This window comes from Cuculus canorus, chromosome 3 (assembly GCF_017976375.1).
Source record: "Cuculus canorus isolate bCucCan1 chromosome 3, bCucCan1.pri, whole genome shotgun sequence".
Classification (NCBI taxonomy): Eukaryota; Metazoa; Chordata; class Aves; order Cuculiformes; family Cuculidae; genus Cuculus; species Cuculus canorus.
This window is the reverse complement of record NC_071403.1, coordinates 75,233,770-75,251,075: the sequence shown is the minus strand read 5'-3', so window position 1 is coordinate 75,251,075 and position 17,306 is coordinate 75,233,770. Positions and strand designations below refer to the sequence as shown.

Below are 17,306 nucleotides of genomic sequence, written 5' to 3'. Positions count from 1 at the left end.
ATTATAAAAGACAAGAGGTTTATCAACCACTGTAAAAGAGAATGCAAAGCAGTTACTCAACTGAGGGAGCCTGCAATGAAAAATCACCTACACATCATCCAAAACCAGAAGAGTATTTCACTTCAATATTAAGTAAACACAAAAGAAAGCAAAGTAAACTGGTAACAGGTAGGGGGATACAAATCTGCAAGTTGCCACAACTGAGAGAGAAGGAAAATTCCCTTTGGAGGAGAGAGATGAAAGATGTGCCAAGTAATCTGCCAGAAGCACAGCTGGAAAGTGGGAAGGATTTACGTTATTCAGTGGTGTTTCCATGTGAGTTATGAGCACAAAAGCTGGTGCTTTTAACTTGAGGAAAAATAGAGATTAAATAAATCCTTACTACAGCTTCACTACTTTGGCTTCACTAGTATGCAAATCTTTAACGCATATTTTAGTGGAAAGAAAACTAAAGGTGTTCAAGTTAAACAATAAATTTGAATTAACACGCAAACCTGCTTCAAGTTTCAATTCTGACGGACTGATGCACTGATTTCTTTGCTGAAGTAACTGATATCCTAGATAAAAATAAAATCTATTTCAACTGTCAATTTCCATAAAGCACAGTAAATTATTAAACCAGAGAGGAAAGTAGCTAAGTAGAGGACCTGTGAGCAAGAAATATGCTCAATGGAACCCAAAAGTTTAGGTGTATAAAGGGGAAAGAATGGGATTAGAACACAGTGCACATAAGATGGGCAAACCCTATTTGTACAGCACTTACTGGTAATACCAACCACCACAGAAATGGATAATGCTGGAAGCACCCTTCTCTCATGAGACCCCACACAAAGTACTGTGTCCAGTTCTGGAATCCTCAATATAAGAAAGATACAGAACTGCTGGAATGGGTCCAGAGGCGACCACAAAGATGATCCAAGGGCTGGAGCACCTCTGCTAGGTTGGGGCTGCTCAGACTGGAGAAGGGAAGGCTCCAGGAAGACCTTCTAGCAGCCTTCCAGTACCTGAAGAGAGCCTACAAGAAAGCTGGGGAGGGACTTTTTACAAGGACATGTAGTGATAGGATGAGAGAGAATGGCTATAAATTGGAAGGGGGAAAACCTAGATTAGACATTGGGAAGAAATTCTTCACAATGAGGGTGGTGAGGCACTGGCACAGGTTGCCCAGGGAAGTCATGGCTGCCCCACCCTGGAGGTGTTCAACAACATACTGGATAGCCCCTTGAGCAACCTGATGCAGTGGGAGGTGTCCCTGCCCATGGCAGAGGGGGTGGAACTGGATAGGCTTTAAGGTTCTTTCCAACCCAAACCTTTCTATGTTTCTTGGACATCCATATTCTGGAGCATTTTCAGCTGCTGGTTTAAATTACATCTGCAAGAAGTGCTCTGAAACCAGAAGGCAGTTAAGGAGCCTGGACCACAGTAAGTTACAGTTACTGAAAGGCGACTGGAAAAAATCATCCTAAAATCAGTTCTCGCTGAATAAACAGAAGAGGAAGAAGCACTCTGCAACTGACTGAGGAAAAACAACCAAAAGAATATTCAAACAATTGCCCTATGCACAAGAAAGCAAAGAGGGATGATAAGAGAAAAGAAAAAGTGTTCAGAGTTCTTGACTGGCTAATTTTTATTTGCCTGTAAATTAAAAAAATAGCATTACATAAAATAAAATGGGCTGTAGTCCAAGACAGCTAGATAATCTCATGCTTAACAATAGCTGAAAGTTGATTTAAAGGAGGTGGTCTTCAAAGATACAGAAGATAATGTCAAATCACCTGCCTCCTCTCTTGAAAAGTTGTTAATGAAATTTAAGTTATGGCAAGAGAGATATGGAAAGAGCATTAGGAAGCCATTTCTACAGATACAAGAGTGAGGCTTTTTAGCCACTGATTTTTGAATACGAGCAACACAGAGCTTTGTGCTAGCACAGCACTTAAGTCCATTCACAGGCCACCTGTATCTGCAGAAATCAGCTTGAAGCAGGGCAGCCTTTGAGCACAGGCTGAAGCAGCACCTGAAGTACAGCTGTGACCTGATGAAATGGCCTCAGACTCCTTATTCATCACCTGCAAAATCAAAGTATGCACTTCTGCAAATTACCTGGGGGAGAGAAAGCAAAACAAAACAAAAACAAACCCCAAACTCCACACACTGATGTGTGCAATGGTCACAGTTTCTCATTTTACTGGTTACTATCTCACTTTTATATAAAGATTTAATGAACTGAACTATAGCCTGGTTTGCAGGCAATACAACGGAGAGGACACACGCAGAGACAGCCCCTTTACCTACGGATGACAGCCAACTAAAGCTTGATTTTTAAGATAAAAGCAGTTGTGCTTCTAGCTGCAGTATTTGGAAGGTCAAAAGCATGGCCCAAGTGCAAGATGAGCAGAAAGCCTGCAGAAATAACCATGCATATATGAGAGCGACATACAAAGCCCGCCAGCACTGTGCTACACAGTCAAAACAAAACCTCAGCTCTCACTCAATTTGCCCAGCCTTCAGGACTGAGAAGAAAGTCTCAAGGAAAACGTCTAAGCAGGAGCAAATACCTCCCCATGCCCACAAAAAGGCTTGAACGGCACTCAAATGCTTTCCTCCCACTATATCTGGGTTCGAGCCCTGCTGCTCCAGCACTGCCCCATTCACTAAGAGGATGTTCTGGGAGCAGCAAGAGCTGAATGCCTTAGTCCAGGAATAGAGATCAAGCCAACAAAAGGAATCATTGCAGTCGGAGTTTACTACAGGGTGCCCAACCAAAGGAAGCCTATTGGACAAAGCGTTCTTACTCCAGCTACAGGAGGCATTGCACTCACAGGCTCTCATCCTGCTGGGGGGGGCTTCAACCACCCTGATATCTGCTGGAAAAGCTGCAGGCAATCCAGGAGACTCCTGGAGCACATTGAGGATAATTTCTTAGGCCAGATCATAGACATCCCCACCAGAGGAGACTGGACTTGTTGGTCACCAATGCTAGTGAGAATAACACAGACATTAAGACTGGAGGCAGCCTGGGCTGCACTGATGGAGTTCACAGTCTTAAGGGATATAGAACAGGCAAAGAGTAAAGTCAGGACCTTGAATTTTAGGAAAGAAAACTTCCAGCTGTTGAAAGAGTTAGTTTCCCTGGGAAACCACATTCAGGAACAGAGGAAGAGAATAGAGCTGGCAGACCTTAAAGGATGCTTTCCGTACAGCGCAAGAGCTCTTGATAGCCAGGTGTAAGAAATCAAGAAAGGAAGGCAAGAGACCAAGATAGCTGAGTTGAGACCTGCTGGTCTAACTAAAGGGCAAGATGGAAGTGGAATGCACAGGCAGTGGAAACAAGGACAGGTATCCCGGGAAGACTATAGCGACACTGCCCAGTGGTGTAGGGATGGGGTCAGGAAGACCAAGGCACAGCTGGAGCTGAACTTGGCAAGGGACACAAAGATCAATAAGGAGGGTTTCTGTAGGTATGACAGCCAGAAAAAGGTCAAAGGAAGCATACCCCCAGATGAACACAACTGGCAAACTGGTAACAACAGACAAGGAGAAGGCTGAGGTAGACAACAACTTCCTTGCCTCAGTCCTCACTGGCAATCTCTCCTACCACACCTCTCGAGTGGATGGACCACAAGACAGGGACTGGGGATGCAAAGACCCCTCCCACTGTAAGAGAAGATCAGGTTTGTGACCACCTGAGGAACCTGAACATACATGGGGACTCGACAAGATGCATCCCAGAGTCCTAAGGGAATTGGCTGATGCAGAATTGGCTGATGTAGTTTCCAAGCCACTCTCCACAATACTTGAAAAGGCATGGCAGTCAGGTGAAGTCCCCAGTGACTGGAAAAAGGGAAACACTGCCCCTGTTTTGAAAAGGGGTAGAAAGTTCCCAGAAAGACAGTGGGAACTACGAACCTGTCAGTCCCATCTCTGTGCCTGGGAAGATCATGGAACAGGTCTTCTATGTTAAGGCACACAGAGGACAAGGAGGTGATCCAAGACAGCAGCATGGCTTAAGTAAGGGCATGTGTCCTGCCTGACCAATCTAGTGGCCTTCAGTGGAGTGACAGCTACAGTGGACAAGGCAAGGGCCACGGATGTCATCTGTCTGGACTTCTGCAAGCCCTTTGAATTGGTCCCAAACAACATCCTTCTCTCTAAAGTGGAGAGATACAGATTTGATGAACGGACTATTCAGTGGATGAGGAATTGGCTGGATGGTCACATCCTGAGAGTAGTGGTCAACAGCTCGATGTCCAGCTGGAGATCAGTGACAAGTGCTGCCCCTCAAGAGTCTGTGTTGGGACCAGCACTGGTTGATATCTTCATCAGTGACAAAGAGAGCAGGACTGAGGACACCCTCAGCAAGTTCACAGATGACACTAAGCTGAGTCATGTGGTTGTCGCACCTGAGGGATGTAATGCCATCCAGAGGGACCTGGACAAGTGTGAGAAGTGGGCTTGTGCACACCTCATGTGGTTCAACAAGTCAAGCACAAAGTCCTGCACCTGGGTTAGGACAACCCCAAGTATCAGGACAGGCTGGGGGATTAAGAGATTGAGGGCAGCCTTGAAGAGAAGGACTTGGCCTGCTGGTGGATGAAAAACTGGACATGAGCTGGCAATGTGCTCTCACAGCCCAGAAAGCCAACTGTGTCTTGGGCTGCAAAAGAAGTGTGATCAACAGGTTGAAGGAGTTGATTCTCCCCCTCTGCTTCACTCTCGTGAGACTTCACCGGGAGCCCTGCATTCAGTTCTGGAGGACTGACACGGGTCTGTTAGAGTGAGCCCAGAAGATAACTACATATCTATATATCTAACTATATATCATAGTATAGTTAGGGTTGGAAGGGACCTTAAAGATCATCTAGTTCCAACTCCCCTGCCATGGGCAGGGACATCCCACTAAAACAGGCTGCCCAAGGCCCCATCCAACCTGGCTTTGAACACCTCCAGGGATGGGGCAGCCACAACCTCCCTGGGCAACCTATTCCAGTGTCTCACCACTCTCATGGTGAAGAAATTCTTCCTTATGTCTAGCCTAAATCTGCCCTTCTCCAGTTTGTACCCATTCGCCCTGGTCCTATCCCCACAAGCCTTTACGAATAGCCCCTCTCCAGCTTTCCTGTAGCCCCTTCAGGTACTGGAAGGTCGCTATAAGTTCTCCTCTGAGCCTTCTCTTCTCCAGGCTGAACAGGCCCAACTCTCTCAGCCAGTCCTCGCAGGGAAGGTGCTCCAGCACTCCGATCATCTTTGTAGCCCTCCTCTGGACCCATTCCAACAGCTCCATATCCTTCGTACACTGAGGATTCCAGAACTGGACACAGTACTCCAGATGAGGTCTCCCAAGAGAGGAACAGAGGGGCAGAATCACTTCCCTCGATCTGCTGGCCACGCTTCTTTTGATGCAGCCCAGAATACAGTTGGCCGCCTGGGCTGCGAGCACACATTGCCGGCTCATGTCGAGCTTCTCATCGACCAGCACCTCCAAGTCCTTCTCTGCAGGGCTGCTTTCAAGCACGTCATCTCCCATCGTGTACTGAAAACGCAGATTGCCCCGACCCAGGTGTAGGACCTTACACTTGGCCTTGTTCAACCTCATGAGGTTCTCAGAGGCCCACTTTTCCAGCCTGTCCAGATCCCTCTGGATGACATCCCGTCCTTCCGGTGCGGCAACCACACCACTCAGCTTGGTGTCATCTGCAAACTTGCAGAGGGTGCACTCAATCTCACTGTCAATATCACCGATAAAGATATCAAACAGTACCGGTCCCAGTACAGACCCCTGAGGGACACCACTTGCCACAGATCTCCATCTGGACTTTGAGCCATTGACCACTACTCTGTGAATACGACCATCCAACCACTTTCGTATCCACCTTACTGTCCACCTATCAAATCCATATCTCTCCAATCTAGAGAGAAGGATGTTTTGGGGGACTGTGTCAAAGGCTTTACAAAATACTAGATAGATCACATCTGTCAGTTTACCCGTGTCCACTGCTGCAGTTACCCCACCTTAGAAAGCCACTAAGTTGGTCAGACAGGACTTGCCCCTGGTGAAGCCATGCTGGCTGCCATTAATCACCTCCCTGCCCTCTGTGTGCTTTAGCATAGCTTCTAGGAGGATCTGTTCCATGATCTTCCCAGGCACAGAGGTGAGGCTGACAGGTCGGTAGTTCTCCGAGTCTACCTTTTTTAAAAATGGGCACAACGTTACCCTTCTTCCAGTCACCAGGGACTTCTCCCAGTTGCCATGACTTTTCAAATATCATGGAGAGTGGCTTGGCAAAAGATGATCTGAGAGCTGGAGCACCTCTCATACAAGGACAGGCTAAGAATTCAGGTTTGTCCAGCCTGGAAAAGAGAAGGCTCCAGAGGCACCTTATTGTGGCCTTTCAGTACTTAAAAGGGCCCTTATAAGAAAGACGGGGACAGACTTTTTAGCAGGGCCTGTGTCGACAGAACAGAGGGTAATGGTTTCAAAATGAGAGAGGGTAGATTTATACTGGACATAAGGAAGAAACTGTTTATTGTGAGGGTTGTGAGACATTGGCACAGGTTGCCCAGAAGAGTGATGGATGCCCCATCCCTGGAAACATTCAAGGTCAGGTTGGACAGGGCTCTCAGCAATCTGATAGAGTTGAAGATGCCCCTGCTCATTGCACGAAGGGTGGACTGGATGACCTTCAAATGTCCCTTTCAACACAAACTATTCTGTGATTGCTCCCTCTCCTCAAATATTGAGGCCTTTTCCCTGATTCCTAGCACAAACTTAGCAATTCAACTGCAAACATGCAGCTCTAAAAACTCTTTTCAACAGACTCTCATTTAAGATCTACTCATCCAAAGGGCATTTTTAAAGGGAAACAGATCCCAGCATATACTCGCAGATCAAAATAGCTATGCAGGCTGTGCCCAACCTGGTGAGAACAACCCTACACGCGAAGTACTGCCACTCACACCAAGGCTTAAGACCTTCAAGCACCTTTTGCTGTGTGCCAGCTAGCCTGTACCCAAACCAGCCCCAGGACCAAACCAGGGCTAGGGACCGTTCCTGGGAGGCAGGATATAGCCACCTGTTTGAAAGGCAAAGAGATGTTAGGAGGACAGCCCATACTAAACCAGACAAAATGTACACTTCCAGCTCTGGAAGGTGGTTTCTTTGCTAGGACAGATGTAGACAGTGTCCTAATTACAACACACCTCTTGTTCAACTTCCTGCACACAAAGACACCATTAAGAAATCACCAGTCATCCTTGCACTCCCCTCCGCCATCCGAAGCAGACAAGGTCCTCAGTGACCTACCTGCACGGTGTGCATGCTATTCGCGCCCTGAAGGAACTCGCCTTCCTCCCCAGCTCTAATATCACCACAGTCCTCCAGCAAGCGCACTCGCATGCCACGCAGCAGGTTTGCCTGCAAATACCCCGTGTAGCCACTGTGGTCTGCGAAGTCTGATGCGGTCAGGAAGGCACGACTCTGCCTCTTGTGGGGACCGTGATTTGAAGCGAGCACAGAAATTTCGGCAGCAGAGCAGGATGTGGCCCTGTGCTGGAAGATGGAGCGGGTGCTGTGAGGCTGCAGCTCCTGTTGGGGCAGTGACTCTGGCTTGTGGCTGTGGTCCCAGCCCATCACATGCACCAGCTCCAAGATGAGGTTTGCCATAGCCATGCTGAACTCAAACTCCTGCTTCATGCGGCTCCTCTCCTTGGTGAGTGGGCTGGGCATGGAGCAGTCCTGCTGCTCCCCTCCCTGCTCCACGCCATTGCTGAGCTTCTCCAGGAGAGAAGTGACACACAGGTAGCGCTTCACCAGGATGAACAGCAGCTTCCCGGAGATCTGCAACAAGCACAACTGTTAGACTCTTGCCTGCAGAGCGCCTCCTGCCCCAGCTCTCTCCGAGCCACCAGCTCATCCACAGTCAGGCTCCCATGACAGCTCCGGGACAGCAGCAGAGACCTCTCAGCCCAACCTTACCTCCCTGCTCAGAGACAAGGCCCTCCATGTGCCTCTCCACCACCCCCAGCCTCAAGCCAGGCCCAGGTCCTGTGCCAGCTCTCCCAACATCCAGTCCCACTGCTGACTTCCCTCCTGTCCCAAACTGGGACACGAGCTCCAGCCTCAGTCTAACCCCTCCTGACCCCCAAAGCCCACAGGGCTGGCAGGGCCAGACACTACCTGGGGAAGGTGAATCCCCTCAAAGGACACACACTGCTCTTCAGAAGACATCATCTCAGCAAACAGCTCCAGCAAGGTGTAGCAACTGTCAAAGTCCATGTGCTGCTCAATGTCATCCTGCTGGCTCAGTGACAGCAGGACATAGGCCTGGCTCCCTGCAACAACAACAGAAAGCCTTCAGGCCCCATACAGACAACCCTCATCCCACCAGCCCTGCAGAAGACAGACTTGTGAGACAGCTCTGCTGCTCAGTGTAACCTACAACTGTGTTCTGTCCTTTAATCTGGATTGGCAGCATTTTGCTTCACTGCCGTTTTCCTACCCCTAAAGCTGCACGATCCCCCCAAGGCAGAAACTCAAATAACTGACTCCAGGATGGAGTTCCAGGGAAGAAAAAAGTTAAATTTTAACCTTCATCAGTCCCACTGGAGAGCCACACAAACTCAGGCACTAGAACAGGGAAAGCCAAGTCTCTTGTGGAATACAGCAGCATCGGCAACCTTCTAGGTGCACCCAAGCCTCACCAGGCACTTCCAAGCCACAAGAGCTCCTCTCAAATGAGGCGGGGGGTGAGGACCAGGACTCTACCAACCAGGGCCTGAGGAAAGGCTACCTGCCAAGAACAGGCCAGTGCCTTTCCAACAGACTGCATTCAGCAGAGACACTCCACCACTCTGCCAATCCCCTTGGCCTAAGTTCTCCCAGTGGATAGTCAGCATCCCAGCTCAGGAACCTGTCAGGGGAAAGCACTACCAGCTCTTGGAGCACCCCAAACAACTATGACCAAGGGGCTGCTTGGAACTTACACTCCCATTCCTCCCCTTTCGTCAACAAGCCCTGAGATACTTGCACCTCCAGACCTCCCACACCTCCTGAAGGACTGGCCCCCTCAGCCAACAACAGTACCACCTCAGTGGCACTGAGCAGCAGCAGTCCCCACCTGCATTGTGCGAAGCCAGGGCCCTCAGCATTTTGCCAGCACTGCGACGGATCTGCTTCTCCTTGTGGCACAGCAAATTCATCAGCAAGTCCAGGGCTCCCGTCTCCCTGAATGCACCCGCCAGTGAGCCAATGCTGGCGTACGCGCTCAGCACGTGGATGGTGTTGAGGATGGAGGACTCGGGGGCCCCGCTCTCAGCCATCTGCCGCCCAGCTCGCTGCACCAGGCTCCTGACATCGGCCTTCATCTCCAGCAGCGAGGCTTCATCCAGCGGGACATCAGCAGCCAACGGGCCGGCTGCCTTCTCCTCTTTCCCCCACTGCCCTTCCAGCTTCCTCTTACCCAGCAGCGTCGGGCAGCTGGCACACACCTCTTCCACAGACATCCACATCGAGATGTTCTCCAGCTTGGTCTCTGCAGAGGAGGCACTGCTGCCTCCCGCTGCTCTCTCTTCCAAGCTGACAATGCTCCACTGGATCAGGTACTCGGGCTGGCCGTCATGGCCTCGCCGCTGCCGGAGCAGCTCCTCTGGGCAGGCCTGCAGTTTGGGTCCCAGGTGCACAAGCAGGTTGCCATTGTGCCTCTCATTCACCATCACAGGAAAAGTTGCTGCAGGGACAGAGGGGAAGCAGAAGCAAGCTTTTACTTCTCAGCCACATGCCAAAGAAAACACAAGCAAGTACCTCAGCTGCTTGACAGCAGAACTGGCAGAGGCACAGATTTTGATCCTGAAATCCTGCACCCAAGATAAAGCTACAAAGAAAACCCTATTTTGCAGAAGCTCACATTCCCCCTCCAAGAAAATGAGCCAGTGCCTCATACAAACCCTGTTCACAGCCCTACTAGCACAGAGAGAAAGAGGTTCTCCTCAAAAGAAAACAAGGCAAAACAAGCCAGTGGAGCTGGACCTGACTCGAGTCACCAGGCCTTGAAGAAAACACGCAGCAACTGCTCAGATGAAGTTCACATGCACCAAATCTCAGAGCCACTCAGTGTTTCCTTCCTGGCCTCCTCTCAGAGATTCTTTGTCTCTACAATGTTTAGCCAATGGGCAAGTTCAACAAAATGAAAACTCACTACTCTCTGCTGCCTGATTGCTCCGCATATCTTACGACTACAAATAAGAAGCCTCAACGCTTCTCTGCTTTCATCTATGCAGAGGAGCATGAAGTCATTTGCTGTCTAAGAGCAAGTGCCAGCAAGCAGTTGGCCAACTGTAGAAAATACCGCACACAATGGAATGACTTCGTTACTACCAAGGATACCAGATCAGAGTCTGATAAGAACCTCAGGCAGGTGGTAGTGGAGACACATGAACAGGCCCTTTTTTTGTCACTTACACCAACAAGCAAGACAGGCAGCAAAGCATCATTGAGCTGTTCAGCCAATGATAATACAAGTCATTCTTAAAAACAGAGTTAATGCACATAGGAAACTGTTAATCCATGTACAATCAAAGAAGATACTGTCAAAGATTATGACAGGCACATTAAAGATGTTTACCAGGTACAGAGAAAAGCCTGAGCTCTGGAGAAATTCATACCTACCTCCAGTTATACCTTCTTCGGAGTCTGCAGCAAGCCAGCTGGGAGTCTTCCTGCAGTGTCACTGTAATAATAAGACCAAGTTATTCCCTGTGCTTTGTAAAAATTTTTAGACGCCACACTGTACACCAAGCAACTGTTTTCCCTAAAAGTGCACAGGAAAAAAAAAACTACCCAAACACATAAAATAAAAATCATCTCAAACCCCAAGTTTCTGTGAAGTGTTATTTTGCTGGATAACTTTAACCTGTCCACACATCGTGGCATTTAGCACAAAAAAAAAAAATCTTCAGAGCAGTGCTATTAAAAGGGACCCAAAAGGATTTGCAGGTGGGTAAAGGACAACATGGATTTAAGGCACCTGAAGGAGGAACTGCAATGCATGTGACGCATGGGACACAGTGGAGCCTGTGACAGCTAAATCGAGAAACTCCAACACATGCACTACAGTGAGTTTTAGAGCTGTGGCAAAGGAATAAAGCAGTTCCAAGAGCATGAAGCACCATGGCATGGTCTGCACAGAGGCAGGCAGGGCTACCCTCCCAGACTGGGACAGCAGCAGCCTCTCCACCCACCAGCACCAGCAGGTCAGCCATGGCTACTGTGGAGAGAATTACAGAATCATAGAGTGGTTTGGGTCAGAAGGGACCTTAAAGCTCATCCAGCTTCAACCCTCCTGCCACAGACAAGGACACTTCCCACTGCATCAGGTTGCTCAAAGCCTCATCCAACCTGCCCTTGAACACCCCGAGGGATGGGGCAGCCACAACTTCCCTGGGCAACCTGTGCCAGTGCCTCACCACTCTCATTATGAATTTCTTCCTAACGTGCAATCCAGACCTCCCCTCTTTCAATTCAAAGCTGTTCCTCCACGCCCTATCACTCCATGCCCTTGTAAAAAGTCCCACCCCATCTTTCCTGCAGCCCCTTTCACTCCTGGAAGGCTGCTCTAAGATCTCCCTTTTCTTCTCCAGGCTGAACAACCCCAGCTCTCTCAGCATGTCCCCACAGCAGAACTGCTACAGCCCTCGCATCCTCTCCGTGGCCTCCTCTGGACCCGCTCCAGCAGCTCCACATCCTTCTTATGTTGAGGATTCCCGGCCGCGGCTCTCTTCCAGGCCGCCCCGGTAGCACCGCTCCACGCAAGGCCGCTCACCCTCCACAGTCCTCCCCCGTTTCTTGCCCCGTTCCCGCACCGGCAGCCGCCCGCGGAGAAGACCGAGCAGAGCCCCGCGCCGCCACTCGCAAACCTCGCGCCACCGCTTCCGGGTCCGGGCCGCGCCCGCTACGGGTGACGGCGAGGGCCGTGAGACCCTGAGGGACGGCGAAGACGCTATACGACAGGCCCTGGGGGCGGGGGGAGGTGTCGGTGTGTGCCCCCCACCCATACATACCCCCAAGTCACTGGGTCTGTTCAGACTGGAGGAGTCTGAGGGGGGACCTCATCGCGGTCTGCAGCTTCCTCACACGGGAGGAAGGAGGAGCAATCGCTGATATCTCTCTCTGGGTTCAAGGAAATCATAGAATCGTAGAATAGTTAGGGTTGGAAAGATCATCCAGTTTCAACCCCCCTGCCACGGGCAGGGACACCTCCCACTCCGTCAGATTGCTCAAGGCGCTATCCAACCTGCCTTTGAACGCCTCCAGGGATGGGGCATCCACAGCTTCCATGGGCAACCTGTGCCAGGGCTTCACCGCCCTCAGTGAAGAAATTCCTCATTATGTCTAGTCTAAATCTGCCCCTCTCCAGTTTATAGCCATCACCCCTCATCCTATCACTACAAGCCTTTCTGAACAGTCCCTCCCTAGATTTCCTATAGCCCCTTCAGGTAGTGGAAGATTGGTATAAAATTTCCTCTGAGCCTTCTCTTCTCCAGGCTGAACAAGTCCAACTCTCTCAGCCTGCCTTCACATGAAAGGTCCTCCAGCCCTCTGATTATCTTTGTACCCCTCCTCTGGGCCTGTTCCAACAGCTCCATATCCTTCATACGTTGAGGAGTCCAGAACTGGACACAATACTCACGATGAGTTCTCACAAGAGAGAAATAGAGGGGCAGAATGACTTCCCTCTCCCTGCTGGCCACGCTTTTGATGCAGCCCAGAATACAGTTGGCCTTCTGGGCAGCGAGCGCACATTGCCGGCTCATGTCGAGCTTCTCATCGACCACCACCCCCAAGTCTTTCTCTGCAGGGCAGCTTTCAATCACATCATCCCATATCCTGTACTGAAATCGGGAAGATGTGCCAGGGGAGGGTTAGGTTGGATATTAGGAAAAGGTTCTTCACCCAGAGGGTGGCGGAGCACTGGAACCGTCTCCCCAGGGAGGCAGTCCCAGTGCCAAGCCTGACAATACTAAAGAAGCATTCAGACATTGCCCTCAGGCACACGGTGTGAATATTGAGGTTGTCCTGTGTAGGCACAGGAGCTGGACTCAATGATCCTTGTGAGTCCCTTCCAACTCAAGACATTGTGTTATTCTGTGAAAACAGGAAAAATCTGCTGATTCTCCTACCTAGACTTGAAGACCAGGAAAAATTGAGGTTGGGAGCTGAGGATTTCTGCTGCAAGAGCTATGGATGCCTGTGCTCACAGTGTTTTGCTGGTAATTAATGAACTTTGCCAAGGATTTTTGCAGTGTGAGTGAAAGGAAGGTTAAAAGTATGTGATGTCAGGTCTGGCATAATTACAAACTCAGTGTTAACCAAAAATCACAGTGTGGTGACTTCTCCAGGGCTGGAGTTCCAGGTGATTTCAGCCCTGCACCCCAATCTTCATCCACCTTGGCTGGGAGTCCTGGGGTGATTTCTGCCTGCACCCCAGCCTCCGTCTGCTGTGTCTTGATTACTTCAGGGCTACAATGACTTCAGCCCTGCACCCCAGCCTCTACCCACCTTTGCTGACTTCTGCTCTGGGGTGATTCCAGCCCTGCAGCCCAGTCTCCATCCGCCCTGGCTGTGTTAATCTCAGGCCTGGGGTCCTGAGGTCCTCTGTCCACTTTGGCTGGGTTAACTCAGTGAGACAGCGTTTGCTCTCGGCAGGTTTTGGGTTGCGAGGCTGCCATGTTCTCAGTACTAGAGAGGCATTTGAAGCCAGTTGTGCACAAATTTCCAGTTGCCTTCCTGCTTTGTTGTTACACTGAGCTGTACTGCCCATACCATAACACCTAAATTCATATCCTTGCCCATATTTGCCTTCCTTGCCAGGCCTCACAGCAGTCAGCTCCAATCCAGTAGGTGCAGGTTTCTACTAATATGTTAACAGTTGTTTTAAACTATTAACAAACATTAAAATCAAAGGCTAAATGCACGAGAGTCAGCTTTCTTATCTGATCCTGGAGCAACTTCATGCATGTGACCAACCTCATTTCTACCCTCAGTACTAATGCAACTGATTAGACAGTGTCTATGTTTTGGAATAGCAGCCAGCAATGAATACAAACAATGTAATTGCAATTTACAGGCTGGATAAATCAGTGCACGGCTGCATAAACCAGTGCAGTACTGCATCCATCTGTGGGAACCCTCCTCTAAAGCTGTGGCGCCCACGCTGGATTGTAAATGCTTGTGTTTCCAAGTCAGCCTCTGGATTTCTCCATCCTCCATTAGTCTGATACTATTGATGCTTTCCTTGCAAAATCATACAGATGCTTTTGAAATCTGTGTTTCCCATTAACATGTCATTTTCCTTCCCTATTAACTCCCAAGGTACTGTTAAAATTTAGAGGATGGAACTGGTATTTAGTTACATCGTACTTTGCCTTTACAAGTCCCTTCACCTCCTGTAGACATAAACACAGTACATTTGCACTAATGAAGGGGAAAATAACTTCCTAAATGCCACACAACTGCATAAAACCTGGTACCACAAACACAACCATTGCTGTTTTCCTCTCTTCATCACAGCTGTTATTCTGTGCATGCACTGCACCTGCAACACTGCTGTCTTTAATGTCACAAACACGAGGTGGTGATAATGCTCTGCAGTGGGACATGTGGCCTGGCTGGTAACATCAGCTGGCAATATCCCATAGCCAAAAGTGACACCAATAAATGACAATGGCTGGTTAAGAGACAGGCATCTTGCTTGTGAAGCTGAAAGGTTTTCTGTGGTATTCATATGCCCTGCTTATGTCTTGGCTCTGATGATCACAAGACCATGCTTAGCCTGTCATTTAACCTCAAAATAAAGGTTATGGCTCTGGTATCTTGCTCCACGTTGGGAGTTTCATATGCCATACACAGACCCCTGTGCACAAGTAACATGGGGTGACTTGGGCTGATACAGGTTTGTGGTGCTGAACCATGAAATGTATCTGTGTAGGTGTGCTGAACGTGGGGCTGGCTGTGGTGTAACCAGTCAAAGCAATGTATCTCCCAGTGGGGAAAGCAATTTCAGCTGCGGTTTGCTCCTGCTTTCTGTACTTTCATCTCTCTTGAGATGTATTTTCTCCAAATTGCACTGTGGTGGAGCAGTCCCTCCACCACAAAGACTTTCATCAGTGCTAAGCTTTCCTTACATTATACTGGTATTTACATTATACATGATCTAAACAGACTAGAGAGCTGGGCAATCACCAACCACATGAAGTTTAACAAGGAGAAGTGTTGGGTTTTCCACCTGGGACCTGGCAAACCTTAAAATACATACAGACTGGGAAGTGAGAGGCTGGAGAGCAGGGATCTGAGGGTTCTGATTGACAGCAAGTCGAACATGAGCCAGAAGCTAGCCCTGGCAGCCAAGAGGGCCAACTGTGTCCTGGGGTCATCCAGCACAGCATTGCCAGCCGGTCAAGGGAGGGGATTGTCCTGCTCTGCTCTGCAATTGTGCAGCCCCATCTTGAGCACGGGGTGCAATTTTGGGTGCCACATGATATAAAGGACATAAAGCTACTGGAGCGTATCCAGAGGAGGACATAGAGTTGGTGAAGGGTTTATAGGAGGAGCCATGAGGAGTGGCTAAAGTCACTTGTCTGTTCAGCCTGGAAGAGACTGAGGGGAGACCTCATCACAATCTACGGCTTCCTGGTAGGGGAAGGTAGGGAGGGGGGAGCAGGCACCGATCTCTTCACTCTGTACCCAAGGGAATGGCAGGAAGATGTGCCAGGGAAGGGTTAGGTTGGATATTAGGAAAAGGTTCTTCACTCAGAGGGTGGTGGAGCACTGGAACAGCTCCCCAGGGAGACAGTCCCAGTGCCAAGCCCGATGATATTCAAGAAGCATTTAGACATCGCCCTTAGGCACATGGTGTGGATGTTGGGGTTGTCCTACGCAGGCACACAAGTTGGACTCAATGATCCTTGTGGGTCCCTTCCATCTCAGGACGTTCTATGATTCTATGGTATCTGCTCCAGGACCTGATGCTATGTAGACAGTAGGAGCTGCATTTTTAGCTGACATAATATTGACCCATCAGCACTGATGATTGTGATGAGCCCTTCTCCTTTTGATTTCTTTCCCACCTTCAGGCACTTTACTGAGCTGCCGTGTGCCCTTGACCTGGCTTTTAGGGGACTACAGGCATCCACCTTCAACCCAATTTCAAGTAATGCCTCTCCGGCATGGACTTCAAATGCTGACACATCTTCTCATAGCAGTTTTCTGCAGGGAATTTACGAGTCTTGATGTTGGGTTTAATAAAGACAATACTTAAGCTCCATCCTTAAAGGCATCAAGTATCCAAAAGTAGTGGACTTGGAAGAGGGGAGTGGAAACAACTTTTCATTTGAGACCTGGATCAGATGCCTGTCAATGTCCGAGGAAGCTGTTCTGCCTGCAGCCTTATTTAAAAACACAGTTCCTTCTTCTTGTCTAGAGGCCTGGGGATTGTACTGCACACACCAACCACCAGGTCTGGATTCTCTGAGATGCCAGCTGCATGACATTTCCCATGGTGACAGGGCCTCGGCCAGCATCACTTACCTGTCAAGTCCCATATCAGGTAAACACTAACTCAGCAGCATCATCTTCATACAGAACTTTTGGCTATCCAGAAAGTACCTGTGTCACAACTAAAAAAATCTCTGTCCTTTAGTTTGTAGTAGATTAACCACCTGGGGCCAGGCCTCAGGGTCACCTTTTGTTTGATGTTAAAATGGCAAAAATTCCTCTTCCTAGGCCTTAGTTATTGCCGCATAAGCAATATGGGCTGTTTGTCCTTCTTCTCCTCCCTGTTAACAACCATTAATTAGAACAATTCTTTTCCTTTTTCAAAAAGGCCCCAGTCTTCCTCATTCTCCGTTTTTATTTCTCTCAACACCACGTCTTGCCCACCAGCACTATTTTTAGCTTTCAGCCCTGACAACCCTCAAGCCTTGCTGTCCCCAACAGGCTCCCTCTGGTCCAGTCACAGGCTCTGGGACTTCCAGAGCAGAAGTCCAGCTGGTCAGGTCTCATCTGTGCAGGAGGCAGTGGAAATGGAGACTTTTGCAAAGGGTCTCTTTTTGCCACATCATGCCCTGAAGCACAAGTCTGGAGTACAAGTCTTATGAGGAGCAGCTAGGGAATTGGGATTGTTTAGCCTGGGGAGGAGGAGGCTGAGGGGAGACCTCATCGCTCTCTACAAATCCCTGAAAGGAGGTTGTAGTGAGGTGTTACTTCTCCTGAGTAACAAGTGATAAGATGAGAGGAAATGGCCTCAAGTTGTACCAGG

The 17,306-nt window shown here is 49.3% G+C and overlaps 1 protein-coding gene across 3 annotated transcripts in view; it reads right to left on the bottom strand.

The window, feature by feature from the left end:
- Positions 1-12,096, bottom strand: part of CUL9 (cullin 9) — a 40,755-nt gene extending 28,659 nt beyond the window's left edge. The window contains exons 1-5 of one of the 3 annotated variants that reach the window (XM_054061713.1): positions 12,052-12,096; positions 10,661-10,721; positions 9,114-9,722; positions 8,174-8,328; positions 7,301-7,834 (exon numbers count right to left, since the gene is read on the bottom strand). In XM_054061713.1, the coding sequence (XP_053917688.1) occupies positions 7,301-7,834; positions 8,174-8,328; positions 9,114-9,708 (1,284 nt within the window). In that variant the 5' untranslated portion in view covers positions 9,709-9,722; positions 10,661-10,721; positions 12,052-12,096. Of the gene's footprint in view, positions 1-7,300; positions 7,835-8,173; positions 8,329-9,113; positions 9,723-10,660; positions 10,722-11,813; positions 11,935-12,051 lie in introns of those variants that run through there. The other 2 variants (XM_054061711.1, XM_054061712.1) reach the window with 2 other exon arrangements.
- Between the last annotated feature and the right edge of the window lie 5,210 nt (positions 12,097-17,306).